The sequence below is a fragment of the Pteropus medius genome, unplaced genomic scaffold, assembly GCF_902729225.1.
Source record: "Pteropus medius unplaced genomic scaffold, Ma_sr-lr_union100, whole genome shotgun sequence".
NCBI classification, from domain to species: Eukaryota; Metazoa; Chordata; class Mammalia; order Chiroptera; family Pteropodidae; genus Pteropus; species Pteropus medius.
In genome coordinates this window covers 7,399,673-7,416,315 of record NW_024353908.1, presented here as the reverse complement: position 1 = coordinate 7,416,315, position 16,643 = coordinate 7,399,673, and the positions used below count along the sequence as shown (strand labels likewise).

Below are 16,643 nucleotides of genomic sequence, written 5' to 3'. Positions count from 1 at the left end.
TAGTTCCTGTTCTAGAGGTAAAAAGAGATCTAGAGGGTGTCGCTTCAACAGCTAAAATGCTCTAGCCTCAAAGCAATACCATCAGTTCTGCTGACACCTTAATGGTCAGCACTTTATGGCCCACCCAACCATAAAGTGATCAGGAGGTACAATCCTACAGTTGCCAGAGATAGAAAGGTCCAAACTTCTTTGAAAGGTGAGAGTAGTTTCACTTTCAGTTGGGAGAATGAACTAAATTGTTTTAATGTTAAGATCTGTTGATGCTTATATGATTAGGGCAAATGATTATTGGCTGCAATACAATGGACTACAAGGTATTTAATAGAAAAAAAATGGAAAAGTGTTGGTATTTTTGTTCCATCACATATATATCTAGAAAGTCATTTAAACCTAAAAAGACAAGTCTTTCTTACAGTCTTTTTGTTTTAATTTTTTTCAGCAATTCCTACTTGAGTGCCTTGAACATAATCTATAGTTTCCAGTTTATTAAATTGAGTTGGAAACTAGATAAGTAACTATGCTGAGCCTTAATTGAATCCTTAGAAATAAAGAACATAAAAGTTACAGTTTTGCAAAATGGTAGCCTTTATTAGCAAGTGTGAACTTCCTTTTAATTTTGATATATTAGCATTGCACTGAAAAAACAAACCCCAAAACAATCATAGGGCAAAGACTATCTTCCACACTTTTATTTTTCAAATGCTTGAAATGTATTCAATATATGCCTCTGAAATGAGTGAATAATAATTTTTTGAGACTGTGTTAATGTTAAAAAAAATAAGAAATGTAATGGTTATTTTTTGAGGGTGGGTTGTTTTTTCCATGGATTGTTTTATCCCAGTATTTAAGAGATGGGCCTCTTGAGCCAGATCATTGGAGTTTGTAACCTGCGCTATCACTTACTAGTTATATTACTTTGAACAAATTTCTTAATCTGCCTGGCTTCCCTCAAGTTCCCCATTCATGAAATGGAGATAATAATGTTTATCTGGGGTTAGAAATAGTATTAATAATAGGGTTAGTAGAAAGGATTGAGTTATACCTTACAAGCAACATACTATAGAGTTGTGCTAGTACATGATGAAGGTTAAATGAACATTAACTTCTGCTGCTACAATTATTATTACTTTTTGTATTGATCATAGTCCATGTAAATACTCCGTGTATATTCATCAATACACCAATAATGTACCACAGAAATGAAATACGCAATACCAACCAGAACTTTGGCGTTTCTGACTTATTTTTAACTATAAGATTAGTATTTACTGTTATCTTGAAATTTGTTCATTGGTAAGGTTTAATAAACAGTTGTTATGTTACAAAGAGCTATTATGTGTACATTGTGCAATGTGAAAGACCAGTGGGAAAGATTGATGAGTCTGAAGGGTCCCTCGCTCTCTCACTCTGTATAACGTGAGAAAAGGGAATGGCTTCCAAAGACGCACTGCAGCATCGAAACTTTCTTCTAATGCCTGCAAAAGGCAAGACAGTATTCTGAAACATTTCAAAAGGTTTTTGAAGAAGGAAAATTATGAAAACTACCTTGATTCTGAAAACAATATGAAAGAATAGATAGTATGAGCTATAACAGTGAAGATCACATTGATCTTGTTCTCTGCTTTGTCCCATGCATCTAATACATAGTAGGTGCTTTATAAGTGATTCATGAAATAACTGAATGAATATTTCTGAGAATCACTGCTAGTGCATTCTAAATCTAAAATTGAAAATTAGGTCACTTTTCATGCATCACTGATGTTTAGGTACAATCACACTATGTTTCTGAAGAAGAAAGTGTTCAAATCACAGCACTAGAAACAAAATATTGAACTTCTGAGCGTTTTCTCTCCCCATCCTAGCATATTATTTGAGGGAGAGGGAAATTAAAAAAAAAATGCCTTGAGCATATTTCTTTGTCAAAACACAATCTTCGATGCTGAAAATGACATATTTCTATTTATTAAACATGTTCAAAAAAACACAAAAGGTTTTTATTAAGCTTATGAATATGAACATTTATACTGTATTCCAGGTGTTCCATATTCCCAGATTCAACTGCTAAAACAATCAACAGACTTAAATTTATATAAATCTAACAATATTTTTGGTTAAATTACTGGTTATAAGAACATTAAGAAGTAAGAAATGGCTACTATTTCACTTTACCATTTACTGTTAGAAGTCTCATTCCCATTAACATTATCAATATTTTGCAGAATGCTTTTTTTCTTTTGTTTCTCCTTCCCTTTTACTCTTTTGGCAGAGTGTCATCGGTAAAGCTTCTAATATAATACCCCAGGCAATACAGTGTTACAGAATCAGTGGGCAGGTATTACAATTCACTGTAGCTGTAATAGAGGGTAATGTCACTTTAAGACATGTGATACTTTACAGAGGAGGGATGTATTGAAACAGACTACTGCTACTTACAGCACTGTATAGCAGCCCGGCTCCTGCATTTTGCTGCCTTACTCTGCCCCGAATGCACTGGAATGGGGATGGTCCATCATTAACTATAAACTGATTCTCGTCAGGAAACTGCACATTATCTCACCATCACTTCAAAGGTCTCGTCAGGCAGAGGTGACGCCAGGAGATGATTTAAAGGTGAAAATGACAAGGTTTCCACCCCTCAAACCTTGGCTCCTTTTCTGACAATACAGTCTGAATGAACCCAATGTCTCCTTTATTGTGGAAATAGCATCCGAAGAGAAAAACATATTTTTTAAAATCCTGATAAAGAAGATTATTGGAAAGCTCTTTAAAAAAAATCTTGAATTGTGGCACAGATGGATTTTAGAAAGTGTTAGAGCTTTCCAATGAACGCTAATAGAGTACTCTGCTCTTGGCTGGATTTTTCAGGTAAGAAGCCTCTTTTAAGGATTTAAGATTCGGAAAGCAGATTTGTAACCTATTCAGTCATCTCTAGAGAACTATGTAAGGTTGGATGCATTATTTGGGGGGAAACACCTATTAAAATAGAGGCTACCTCTTGGTAAGAGAGTGAGCAATGAGAGTGACATGCAGGAACCTTGGAAGTAATGCTGAGAATTAAAGAAAGTAAATGAAAAAAAAGGAAAATACTGCAAAGGTCAAGTCGCAGTAATCTTTTTGAGTGCTAAGACCAATGTGGGTGAAGAAATGAACAAAAGAAACTAGGCACTGAAAAACTGTTAAGTTTTGATTGTGGTAGGCTTTTTCAACTTCAGAGAAAGTCCTCGTGCTTTGTAACTGAAATTTACAAGCAGTCTATGCATGCAACAGTCACCTATGTTTTGTTATTCTGTAATTTTCAGGGTATTTTGAAAAGTCTCCAAAATGCATTCATTTCTGGATTCACAGGAGGGGCATTGCTACTTATCCCCGATGAAGAGAATGCATCTATGTTACCCTGATAGTTCAGAAGACAATGAGGCTAAATTTGTTGTATAAAAAAGTAAACAGTGGGCAGTGAAACTAATACAGTGAATGGCCCATCTGAATCACAGACTGGGGCAGGAAAGGCACCATGCTGTTTAAAATAATATTTTCCTACTTTGCACTTAATTATGGTTGTCATCGTTTGTCTATCACTGTCCTAAAACCCTTCTTAAAGATTACATCTCTTTCCTAAAACCAATAAATTATCTTGTATTATGTCTGTACACACACACACACACACACATTTCTTTGAACATCACATTTTTGAAAGAGTACCTATTTCTATGACTAAAGAAGTCACACTGGGAGATCACTAGGAGGTTTTAAATGTGTAGTTGAAATACTTGAAGTGTACGATTTCACAGTGAAAAATTCTTTAAAAAAGAAACAATCTTGGTTCCAAAGCTCTCTCTATCCAAGAGAAAAGCATATACTTAACTGGATTGTGTAGAAAATGCTTCCATATCACTAGCTGAGTAAGGATGATGTTTCAAGTTTGATTAATTTGGCAATATGAAATGAAGCATAAGGTGTTGTTTGAAAAATTAGACAATATGTAGTGCAGCTGAGCTTTGCAGCTCTAAGATTGTTATAGGTACAGATAAGACTTTCAAAGTTTCAGCACCTGTGAAAAGGTGTATGCTCATCCATAAATACATACACCACCTGTATATGCATATTCATCAACACTATACAACAAATGCCACAATGGGATCTTGGGAGGCAAAGCAATATTGTAAATTAAGGCTCACACCACGAAAGAAACATAGATCTTGCATCTGAAACTCATTCTGGCTAAAACAATTCTTTCTGATTTAAGTCCAGCCAAAAACACTGGTTCTATCAGGAGATTACAACATGCCTCTGAGAAATGATTACTTAGTTTAGAAGATAGCATAGAGATTAAAAATTCATGACTGTAGAATTAAAAAAAAAAAAAAAGAATCCAATCTTTCCTTTCAGGCTTATGTCAGACTTTCAATGAAGTTAAAATGAACAGGAGTGTGCAGCTTTTCAATGCCTGGAATAACTAAAACTTAAAAGATCATTGTGAAAAACAGGATGTTTAGTTAGGATACAATGTTTCAAACTGCCTGATAGTCAAACTTCAATTTATTTTTGTATTTTGCCAATCCTCAGAGTGGTTTTGCAGAATTTCAAAAATGAATTCATGATCTCCTGGAGAGTGCTTTACTTGAATCCTACTTCATGGCATGACCTCTGCTGGGTCATTTTTTTCTAGTAGAAAAGGGACATGACGTGTGTGACACCCCCTTCTCTCATCAGTCGAACTGACTGAGCTGGGGGCTTGAAGCTGGAGCTAATTCTTCCTGTCTAATGTTTTCTTCAGAGAATGGCAATGGTCTCTGCGATGTCCTGGGTCCTGTATTTGTGGATAAGTGCTTGTGCAATGCTGCTCTGCCATGGATCTCTTCAGCACACTTTTCAGCAACATCACCTGCACAGACCAGGTAAGCCGGTCGTTGGCTCCACTACAGCCTCCGGTCTCACCGCTGACTCCTTAAGAGATGATTGAAGGCAAGTGACAAAAAGTGTTATAGTGTGGGCAGCTTGCCTCTGAATTTCAAGACATATTGTTGGCTGGATACTTTGGGGAAAGGGGGGTTACTAAAATGACTTGCAGGTATTTCTATTAACTTCTTAGAAAAAGGGATTTTATCTAAGAGCCCCCCACCCCTTCCACACCTAAAAAGTAGAAATCATTTGTTTTTGGCAACTTTGGCCAAAAGTGATATATTCTGTAAAAGGTGGGATAATTTTCAAGACTTGAGGAATTTTTAGGGAAGTCAAATATGATCTTTGTAACTAATAAAATAACGTGTGCATATTCCTGGGATGCATTTTTTATCTAGTAGTGATACTATAATCTCTGTGTGTATGTGGCTAAGGACTTTGTGAGAATGTTAGTGCCCAAAGTAACTTTGGAAGTAGTTTGTCAATGAAAAAGAAATGAAAAAGTAACTTACTATTTCTTGTCTGGTTTAATTTGTCTTCTTTCCTTTCTCCCTTTCTTCACTTTCTGTTCTTCTGGTATGCTCCATATTTATTTCCTTTTTCTCTTTTAACTTTCACTTTGGTGACTTTAGATGCCAAAAAAAACTTTTAGGCCTGATTTTTTTTTCCTAGATTGAATTTGAGGTTCCGAACGTATTTTGCTTTCTTGATCTTTCTGTTCAAAGTATATTTTCTACCCTTTCAATGGTCTCACTCTTCAATCTGGATTTTTCTCTCCTTCTTTGCTTCTCCAGCTTTCTCATTACTGTCCCCTAGCTCGACTATCCTTACCCGCCCAGATTCTCGAAAAGATTTCCTTCCATTTTCTATTTAGCTTCAGCCTTTGCATCCATTAACTCCACCCTCCTTCCTCCACCTTCACCGCGTCTGGGCTCTGGGGACCAGTTGCACGCCCAAGCTCCTGATTCTCAGTTCTCAAATGCTCCTACTCCTCCACCCTCCTCTCCAAATCCCTTTCTGGCCTCCTCCCATCCTCCTCGCTTCCTCCTGCTGAGCAGTCCAGCGTCCACGCCTTTGCCTTTCCTCGGCTCTGCTGCGGGCCTGGGCACGGATCCTGGGCTCCTCCTCACAGTCCTCTAGCAACACTTCGCGGGGCGCAGCTTGCAGACTCTCTGGGCTCTGCTTCCAGGCTCGGGGTAGGATGGAAAAAGCGCGGATGCAGTCCGGGGTCCTTCCGCGCGCTCGCACCAGGCTGTAGGGGAGCGCGCCAGCCAGTTCTTTGCCGTAGCCCAGGTCGCCCGGGTAGGAGAGTCGAGGGCCTGAGCGCGGGGCCGAGGCCGGGAACTGCCTGTCGGCCCCCGCCACCCTAATTCCCCACGCCCTGGGGAGGGAGGCGAGGGGGCGCTGGTGTCCCTGCAGGTGGGCATGCAAAGCGCTCTGCGGCTGCTGCGCTCCTGTTTTTGTGCCGAGTGTGTCCTGAGCCTTAAGTAGACTCCGCCAGACTCTGAGGCTTCAGTGCCCAGGTGGAGGAAAAACGAACGTGGGTTTCGGAAACTCCACGTTACCTCCAATCAGTTAATCACCAATTTGTTCTGGCAAAAAAAAGTCTTTGATGTGTTACACAGCCACACAAAATACGTGGGAAATCTGCATTAATCGTAACACTTAAAAATAAGAGTACATAACAAAAACAACTATTGTTAGTATTTTACTCTCTCAAGGTTAATTCCTTTTGTTTGGCTTGATCCTTATACAAGTAGATGTAATCTCTCTCCTGCCCCCACATCTTTCGCCCCAGACTAAAATTCTGAGGGACTGGGTGACTTGTCTGAGACCACACAACTAATAACTGTCATTAAAGGTCAGGTTGGTCTGATTTCACCCTCAGAGCCTGTTTCCCAAGGAGGATACACAGTTAGTCTCTGAATGTTCAGAATAATTTTGTCAAGTAGCCTCTTTGAGGAAGTGTGAGCCCTTTGACATCATTTGTGAAAACTTTCAGGTTATGTAGATAGGTGGAATCATTTGAACTATAAACCCATTCTGAAAAGCAGCCATGGCAGAACTGGTGAGAAGTAGTATGTGGTGATGGCAGAGCTCAGGACTGACCATCATCTCTGTCACTTAACATGAATGACATGACCTTGGGCAAGTCACTTCTCTGAGCCCAATTTCCCCTTTAGGGGGTGTTGTGGAGTGTAATGAAATAATCTTCTGGAAAGTGCTTTGTTAACTGTAAAGCTCTTCATAAACATCAGGAATTGCTGGCATTATCCCCACTTAATAGACAAAAAGCATGCATGTTAGAGATGTCGAAGGAGTGAAATGGTGCTATTCATGCAGCTAATAGTCCAACCACATAGTCAGGACGAAAACCTTGCTTTTACTCTTGAGGTTGCTTTTTAGCTATGTGGTACCTTGCTAGAATATACCACCAAATTCTATGTGTCTTATGTTACTCTCTATGCACATAGTCATGAAAAATGGTACAGTTTGCAATGAGCTTTCACATAGACTGCCTCTATTAACCAGTTAATATATGAGATTTTTTGGGTGAGAGGTTATGACTATGCTACTTGTAATAAGTAAAATCATTTATGGGGTTTATCAAAATATTATAATTTCAAACTGAGAAACACATCATTAGGTTCTGATGAAGTTAAACTCAGTATTTGTTTTCTCCATTGTCAACCCTTAGAAATTACTTATTATCACCAATGCATGGACAATCTGTATGTAAAATACTCCAAGAAACTGCAGCTAGGAAACCATTTTCAACTCCAAGTGCTTATACGTCTGAAACTTAGTTTAGTTTTGTTGATGAAATAAACTATAAGTATTCCTTTCTAGATACGGAAAGATTAAAATGGCATTAAACTCAAAGTCCAATGTATGTAATATGGTTATTCAACTTTCTCGGGTTTTTGAGAGTAGCTGTAAAGATTAAAGCAATAGATCTTGGACATAGCAATATTCTAGATTATTTCAGTCAGAAATACAATCTTCTTTAATAGTCTTCTGTTTTGATTTTAAGAGTAAATATATGCTTTTTGTGATGAGAGCTGGGATGTTTCTTTTTGTGGGTCTTAAATCTTCAGGGACACTAATGAAATGTGTATGAAAACAAGAGGGAAATCAGGGCCAGTTATCTGTGACAATCCACCCCTAAATGAGCAAATAAATAAATAAATAGCTGGATAAATGAGCAAAAAGAAGAAACATAATCTCATTTTCTCAAATCAGTTAAAACAAGTGACATGATGAGAAAAAATGAGACACCAGCAGACTCTGAGCCTTGCCACATTTGCCTAACCTTGAAAAATCGCCTCTTTCATAAAGCAGGAGCAGGCAGACACCATGTGCATACCAAGTATCTGGGAAATGTGAAAAATGACAAATCTTTCACTCAGAGCCCTGAATGGAGGGAGAGTGAAGGCTTTACAGCTGCCTCCTCACCTGCTTAGGAACGGCTAGCCCCCTCTCGCCAGCCTTTTACAGGCAGCTTCACCATCCCCTCAGTAAGATTGATGGTGCTCTGATCCCAAGCAGCCAATTTCAGTCTCTCAAGAAATAATCCACTACACTGACAGATGAGTGGAATTTGACATGATGTTCCCCCCTCGTTCAGATTGTGCAGCACCTGGATGGCACCAGCCATCCCAGGTCCTTTAGAGGAAATGGTTAGAGATTTGGGCCAATTTCTGCTGTCAAAACTTGAAATCAGGACAATGTTTTTGTGAAACCATGAATTTGTGATCTGTCTTCTCAATGCAGTGTGTGTTGTACACAAACAGAATGAGAATATGTTAACTAGAAAACTGACTGATTTTAAAGTATTCCCTTGCAGTTCCTAAGTACTTTGTATTTTTCATATTTACAGTATTAGGAATGCACCATTTATTTTGTTACTCACTAGTTAAGGAAGATTAAAAATCAATTTAATGAAAGTGAATTTTAAAATTACACAAATGAGTATAATGTTCTATGGATTAACAGATTTTTAATTTTAATTAATATTTGGCTAAATCTAGTTTTTACTTTGGGAATAATGTAGGAAATTACTATAACTATTTGAAGAACACTCATGCCTTTTTAAAATATATACATGATAGCTATAAGGAGGGCACTTAATTTAAAAAAGGTAGACTACAAATTGTTTCAGTAATTAAAATAGACAGCTTCAATTCTATACAATCACCAGTTGTTGTGTAACAAGTGAAAAATGATGAATGGTTTGCTTAATGTAACTTTCTAATTTAGGATTGGATTTTTTTCCCTTATGGATACATAAATTACAACAGCAGTTTTAATGATTACTTAATTTCAAGTGTGGGGGTGTATGTGTGAGGGGTTGTCCTTGAAACTTAATAAAATATGAATCATTTCAAAATACTTTAGTGAGAAAGTTCCTTGAAATTATCTAGTAATTTAAAATTATATAGATAAATTACATGAGACAAGAAGTTATAAGTGCCTAATGAATCATTTATTCTGGAGTCACTGCTATTTTATTGACAAAGGTTTATAGAAATTGTATCTAAAAAGATTACTCTGAACAGAATAGTCTATTAAATTTATACTTGGCCTGATTTAAAGCTTTATCAAGCAAAATATAGAGATATTCATTTACGACTTAATTATTAGTACTGAAGATCACCATCCATTTTTAAGTGTTTTTTAAATTAAAATATAAAAAAGCATTGTTGTATGCTTTGTATTAATTTTTACCTTATTGTTCAATATTATTTTATTGAAAGCTGCTGAAGGCATGCGCATTAGAATGCCAAGGTACATTACAATAAAGAATTGTCTTATTAAATAGTGAGGAAAATAGTGGTTGCATAATGGCTTTTTAAGAATGCATACTAGCACCAGGTTTCTAAGTGTAGTGAATTGGTGTAAAGATTAAGGAATAAGGTTGTTACTTGTAAACTGAGGCTAGCGATAATCCATTGATCATCTGAATGGTGATATTAACCTCATTCCAGAGTAAGAGTGCAGCTATGAACATTTGGTAAGACCCCCAAATATTAGAACCAGTAGAGATGCAAATAAATATTTTCTGTGGATCCCATGAACTTTAAGAGAATTATTACAATGCTATATAAATATAATTACTATGTAAACCCAACGCTATGACCTCAATTTGTAATTAAGGCAAATAGATACTATAAACATTTAGAAGTTTTGCAAATGAACATTAACTTTCACTTGTTAATTTCTTAAAATTCATTTAAGATGACAACTTGAATTCTTTTAAAAACTCTCCCAATTTAAAACTCTGTAAAAATTTCAGAGTTTTATTGTATAAAATAGTACACCATTTTGTGAAAACAATTTGTCAGTGTCTCCCAAAATGTAAAATATGAAAATCCTAACACAATTTCATTTCTAGACACTTATCCTAAGAAAGTGATTGAACGAGTGTGAAAAGATGTATGTTAAGGTTTAGTCACTGTAACAATGATTTTAATAGCAAAAAATTAGAGGGGACTTTAATCTCTATCAAAAGAGGATTGGAAAATAAATCATGGTACATCCACACAGTGGGATTCAATTTACCTATTGCAAAGGATGAAATATGTTTATATATACTTGTGTGCAAAAATGCCCACAATATACTGTGGAGTGAAGATAACAAGGAACAGAACACTGAGCTTCAAAGTACTTTTGTAGCTAAAAAATATTTGCACATGCATAAAAATGTCAGAAATGACATAGACATTCCTTATACAGTGTTAGTTCAATGTAGTGGAAGGACTGAAATGATTTAGAGGTTTCTTTCTCTAATTCTGTATTTTTTTGGATTCATTTTTAGTATGAGTATATGCTGCTTTTTAACAAAAAGCCTACAATATTATCTACAGAGAATTTTATGGCAAAATTGGAAACATACCAGACAATTTTTCCAGTTTAAGGAATGAGAAAGAAGTATAGGTAGGAAAATATCATGAAGCCCTTTTCTTTCTAAGAGCCTTCAATATTCAATCTTCAATCTTCAACAAAATGTCTAGACTAGCATCTCCCAGTTCACAAAACACTGTCCCCTCCAAGATGCTCCTTGGAAAAAACATGTTACGATAACAGTCACTGCCTGGTATGTTCTCCTCATGAGGTTTACAGTGCATGTTAAGTGTATGAAAGTTCTGGAAAGATTCACAGAAACTTGGTTGTTTTTAAGTTAAATTTTGAAACATTTTTTTAATTTGGTCAACATTAACAGTGCCTATTCAAATCATGTGCATTGAGAAATGTGGGCCAAGATAATTCTGGAGTCCTGTGCTAGTCAACTTTTTATCACTCACTTCTAGTGAAGAACTTGATATATAATAGGCTCTCAAAAAATTTTGTGTAAAATTATTAAAGAAAGAAGGAATGACTGTTCTGGTGGCATTTTAAACTCTCATTTATTTGTTACTACTTGTATGTGAGTGTTTGTGTGTATATGGATAGATGCAAATGTATCTCCGTGTGTTTTGTAATTAGGAGATACCTCAAATGGAGAGTGATATAAACATTAAATTATCAGTATAACATACTCATTTATGTATGTATCTGCAATGTTTTTTATTGATATTTGACTTTTTTTAACATTTGGCAGCTATTCTATTAATCAAAATAATCCTAAGAATATACTTACAAATGTAGTAAAAAATTAAATCCCTAAGGTTTTCAGTCACAGCATGGAATTTTTTTTTTTTCTAGAGATTTAGAAAGTATTATAGGCATGGTCTTGAGGGACAGAAGAGAAAATTCACTTAGCAAATAGGTAAAGTTGCTTTCAAATCTTTTGCTATCAAGAGAAAAATTTACTTCATCTTTGTAACAGTGAGAAAATAACACCAGACGAGCAATTTTTCCTTTCTTTGGGGTAAAGAGAAGATGAATCATTTTGTTAACAATTTGTATAAACTAATTGAATTCTCCAAAAATGATGTCCTCAAAGCACTTAGGGACCCTCTTAGCCCACTATTTTCTTTTCCTCCCTCATCTTTATATAATAAAAAAAGTTCAGAGAAAGGAAAGATAAATGATATTATCATAGTGAATTTTCTCTCAGAAGATGGATATGCTAAGGCATCTGCCTATTCATTAAGCAGATTCTTCCTTCGTGCAGGGAAGGAGTCAAACCAATCATCACCCTGAGTGCAGAAGAAAGGAAGACCTCCTACATCCTCAGCCAATGCCATTGTTCTGCTGAAGTAATTACCTGCATTACCCTTTACTACACCATTATTAGACCTTCTCTTCTAGGCATAGCTCCATTTTACCTAAGAATAAATCCAAGCTAGTTGAGTCTGTATACATATAAAGGATTTTTCTGATAACCCATTTGTGTGGATGAAGAATGGACCGATTGAGTCATATGCTTTGAAATGAAGACAGAATGCCAGCTCCCAGATTTAGATAAGCTACCCCACAGTGGGTGGGGGACAAAGAACTTCAATGCTCTTGAAATTGACAGTATAACTTGGATTAAGGTCAGCAGGCCAGCAGGTCATATGTCTCACTGAAAAAATATTATGTAAGTATTCAATAAATATTTTCTAATCAACTAGCAAGAATCTTATATTCTTTAAAAATGACTATAGTGGCAAGAAAGCAGCACATTAAGCCTTTTTATATCTATTGGTAATGAGGAAAGAGCACCAGAGTAGGAGGACTCTGAAGCTTTCAGGATCTTAAGGTGTCAGTTGCAAGGTTCAAGATGAGTGAGTTGGAAGGAATTGGTGATTTTCATATTGTCCCTAGCAGCTCTAAGGAGGTGAGCCATACATTCTATAAACGTTAAAAGTATATTCTGCCAAATAATGAAACTATAAGCTGCCCAAGAAACTGATTCATGGATTTTATCCATTTGATAGAGCAAAATTCAGTACAAAATCACTTCTGTATATTTAAAAAAGCTTTCTGCTAAAACTATTTGAAAACTTTCTGGATGATTTCGTAGATGGACAAGGCAGACACCTTCATAGATCAGGCAGTTAACAAGCTACTTAGACCAGTGGAAGGACCAGACATGACAAAATGCCGAAAACCGTAGCAACTAAAGAGCATATGCACATCTGCAGGTCACAACACATCCTTAGATACACCTGAGGTGGGCTCATTGTGACTAAAGCATCCAATATTTTAAGGCAAGCCAGATACCTAGAATTTTATGTGTAATTTCCTTATCTTTTAAATGTCAAATGGGCCAAACAAAACTTGACTCAGGGCTGTATCCCAGCTGCTGACCGTCTGTGTGTGACCTCAGACAAGATTAATTCTAGCTCCAACATATTATGATTCCTAATGAATTTATCAAATCCTTTCATGTAAGCAAGATGCAGATAAGTGACAGCAGTTGGGGCCAAAAAGGAGAGTTCTATGCATATATATCTTGGTATGCTTTAAAATTATGCCCACGGTTTAGTCCTAGCCTGAGTTACACCCAACATGCTAAAATGCTGTGTCTCTGAGCATTTTATATGATGCTAAATGATATCACTGGGAGTCTGATAAACTGTGAGCATTTATATAATGAAGCCAATGGCTTAAACAGAGGTCTCATTTAAATCTCAGCTAAAAATCAATTAATTTTCCCACAGATTAAGGTTTGGGAGAAATAGTAATCTGCAAATGTAATAAAACAGAGGGAAACATCAGCAGCATAGTTATGCCTGTGTAAAACCTTTAATTTAATACCTTATTAACATTCTCAATGTCTAAAGTCCACTAGTAGGTTGTAAAATTAACTTGAAATGCAAGGGGTTTTTTTGTCCTTTTGAGCAAATGATTTAAGATTTCATGTGTATTCTTTTTACATATGAATACAGGCTACTTCTTAGTACACTAAATTATGATTCTACTAAAAATGACATGTAACTAAGGCTAACTGAGTTTCCTTAATTCAGTATTCGACTAAGAAAACTGCTGCCAGCCCTCGAAAGCATTGCAATGTGCCTGCATGCAAATAATTAGAATTCATGCAATTTGGGGAAGGGTAATTTGTTATTAGTTTATCATGAGTGTTGTTTGAGTTGTTAGTGATTTTCAGTTGCTGTGGTCCTTGCTTGTAAATCATAAATTAGTGTTGGTTTAGTTTCATCATTATCAATTAAGTTTGCTGTGGGCTGTTTCATTAACCCTAGTCTGGAATGATGCATATTTGCATATTTTGGATTTTAAATTTGCTGGAGATGGACTTTAAGACATTCCTGAATTGTGATTCAGAAATCATTCATCTACATCCTTATTATGATACGTGTATATATAAATCACTCTCAAATTTATTTGTATGGTGATGCTTGTATCGATTATATATTGCCTGTGAACCTATGGAACATAAATCTCAAGGTAAGTAACACTTTTGGTTTATTTTTCTGTCCATAGGGCATCATTTTATAAAATATGAACATGTTAATAAGTTCATCTTATTTTATAAAAGTAATTAGTGATTCATAAACATAACCTTCCAAGTATTTATTACCTAAGTATTTTTCTATTGGGAAGTGGAAACAGATTGGAATTGGATATTTCACTTCCTCAGTTTGCTGTGGTAAGATGTGAATGCCACCATTCTATGAAGAAAGTTGTAACTAGAGACCAGCTCTTTATAGATGTCCGAATTTAAAAAATATATGACATAGCAAAATAATAATAAAATGAAGTCATTTTTCTGAAACAAAATGATAAGCTGTAAGAGAATGTGCTACTTAGAAGCTTCAGAAGCCTCAGAAGAGGTCTTATTGAGTTCAATTGTCTTTGTAGCTTCTTATATCACTATCTGATGAAAATGCAAGATACCATGCAGTGGACATGTGCTTGAGAAACTAGGTCACTGGGTGAACATTTGTAGGACATTTTTGACAGCTACTCCCAGGACTGTTTAGAAGTAAAAGCAGATTTATAGTGTATAGTGCCCATCTCCTGTTCATCTATCACAGGCCTAAGTAATTAATTAACCACAGAGTCTAAATGTGATTTCAGAATCTTTCTCAGTCCTTATCCAGGCACAACCTATTAATTGACTGACACCAGCATGCAGGTTAAGTCTTTGCCCATCCCTGATGTGCGTTAATTGACTGACCTTCTCCAAAATCTCTCCTATCCAAAAAATGCATGCCATTAAACACTTCATTAAAAAAAGAAATAAGAAAATGAACCCAATTGCAACTAAATCAAATTTAAATAGCAACACGTGTCTAGTAAGTGCTACTTAAGATTGTGCAGCTTTGGACAATTGTCGACTTCTGAGAGCTGCAAAACTTTCTTTTCATTACTTCCAGAAATTTTTATTTCCTTTTCCAATTCTTTTCTAACTCTGTGTCCACGATACAAAGCCGCTTGTGATATGAGTTCTAACCCAACAGGGTACTTTGTGATTATAAAGAATGAAACAATTCATTCTGAGCAGAGAAGATTTGGGAAACAGTCATGAAAGGAGTGATTTTGTGTTAGGCTTTGAATATTCGTTAGAGTTAGTAGGAAGGATCAAGGGTGGCTTATTCAACCAAAGGGAACAGAACAACTAAAGACTTAGAGACAGGTAAGGGAAATAAAGTGGGGTGGTGACAGACCTGGATGGCTGTAGGCCCTAAACTCGTTAGAGAAGCTTTGTATTATTCCAGTTAAAGAAAAAGCAGGATTTTTTTCTTTGTTACTGTTTTGTAATCAAATATACACTGATGACTACAGATGGAGAGCTAGGGAAGATGGAAGGAAAGAGCTCACGCATCTACAATTGAAGTTTCTGTGGAAAGCAAGTCGGTTAATTAACAAAAATGCAACCGTGGAACTATGACTAGTCTTATGAGTCTCATGAGGACTTTTACACCTTTGAATTATTGTTACCCTTGTGTAATAAAAGATAAAACATGTCTCTACTTTTGATTTTAAAAGTTTGTATTTTATATTTGAAGACTTCTGCATCTCTCTAAATCAAACAGCCCTGATATGGGCTCGCTCTTAAGATATGACATTCGATCTGTACCACAACTCTACATGGTTGATACTGTTACACTGCAAAGGGTGGATAATAATGATGAAACTGGGATAAAAGCTTAGATTGTGCCCTCTCAGCGAGGAGCATTTTCCATCACAACCAAGTACTACTAGCTAGTCTTGGTCAATTGAACTTTTCAAAGCACAATGTTGAGGGGCGTTGTTCTACATTCTCAGGTTACTGTGTCTTGGGCTTTTCCCTCGCCCATATCAGGCAATAATTTTGAGTGCTGTGGCTGACTAAAGCTTTAGTCTTAATTTTGTTATGCCAACAGGTCTGGCTGAGAGCATGCTTTCTTTACTTGTCGGATTAGCAGCATCTCATTTTTTAAAGTATTTTTTTTATAAGCTATTGTCTCCCAACAAATTTTAGACTTTGGAGACTTTGTGCTCCAGGCAGGGAAGCAGAAGTATAGAAGAAATCCACATTTATTAGACTCAGTCTTAGTGTAGATTTTTCTGTTTTACCTAAAATGAAATTATAAATCATTCACACTGAAGAAAATTCTCTATAACTGCAATTTAACTTTCTGATACAATTTTTTGGCATTAATCGTGTTGAGACTTTATAAATTATCTAGAATATTGTAAAGTGGGCTGACCTTTCTGGTAAGTGGTTTGATCATTTGCAGCAGTGTCTTTTTGCAAAAATATGAAATTTGCTGTCTTTCAAATAAAACTTGCTAGATCCATAGTCCAATAACATGTGAGGTAGAAATTGCTTACATAATCAGACCTGAGGTCTCACTTTCAAATTC

General features: G+C 36.0%; 1 protein-coding gene across 1 annotated transcript in view; it reads left to right on the top strand.

Annotated features, from left to right (window-relative positions):
• Window positions 1–2,395: 2,395 nt before the first annotated feature.
• TAFA1 (TAFA chemokine like family member 1) overlaps window positions 2,396–16,643 on the top strand; it is a 509,838-nt gene continuing 495,590 nt past the window's right edge. The window contains exons 1-2 of the mRNA XM_039851641.1: window positions 2,396–2,865; window positions 4,775–4,895. Coding sequence (XP_039707575.1) covers window positions 4,778–4,895 — 118 coding nt within the window. The 5' untranslated portion in view covers window positions 2,396–2,865; window positions 4,775–4,777. The remainder of the gene's footprint in view (window positions 2,866–4,774; window positions 4,896–16,643) is intronic.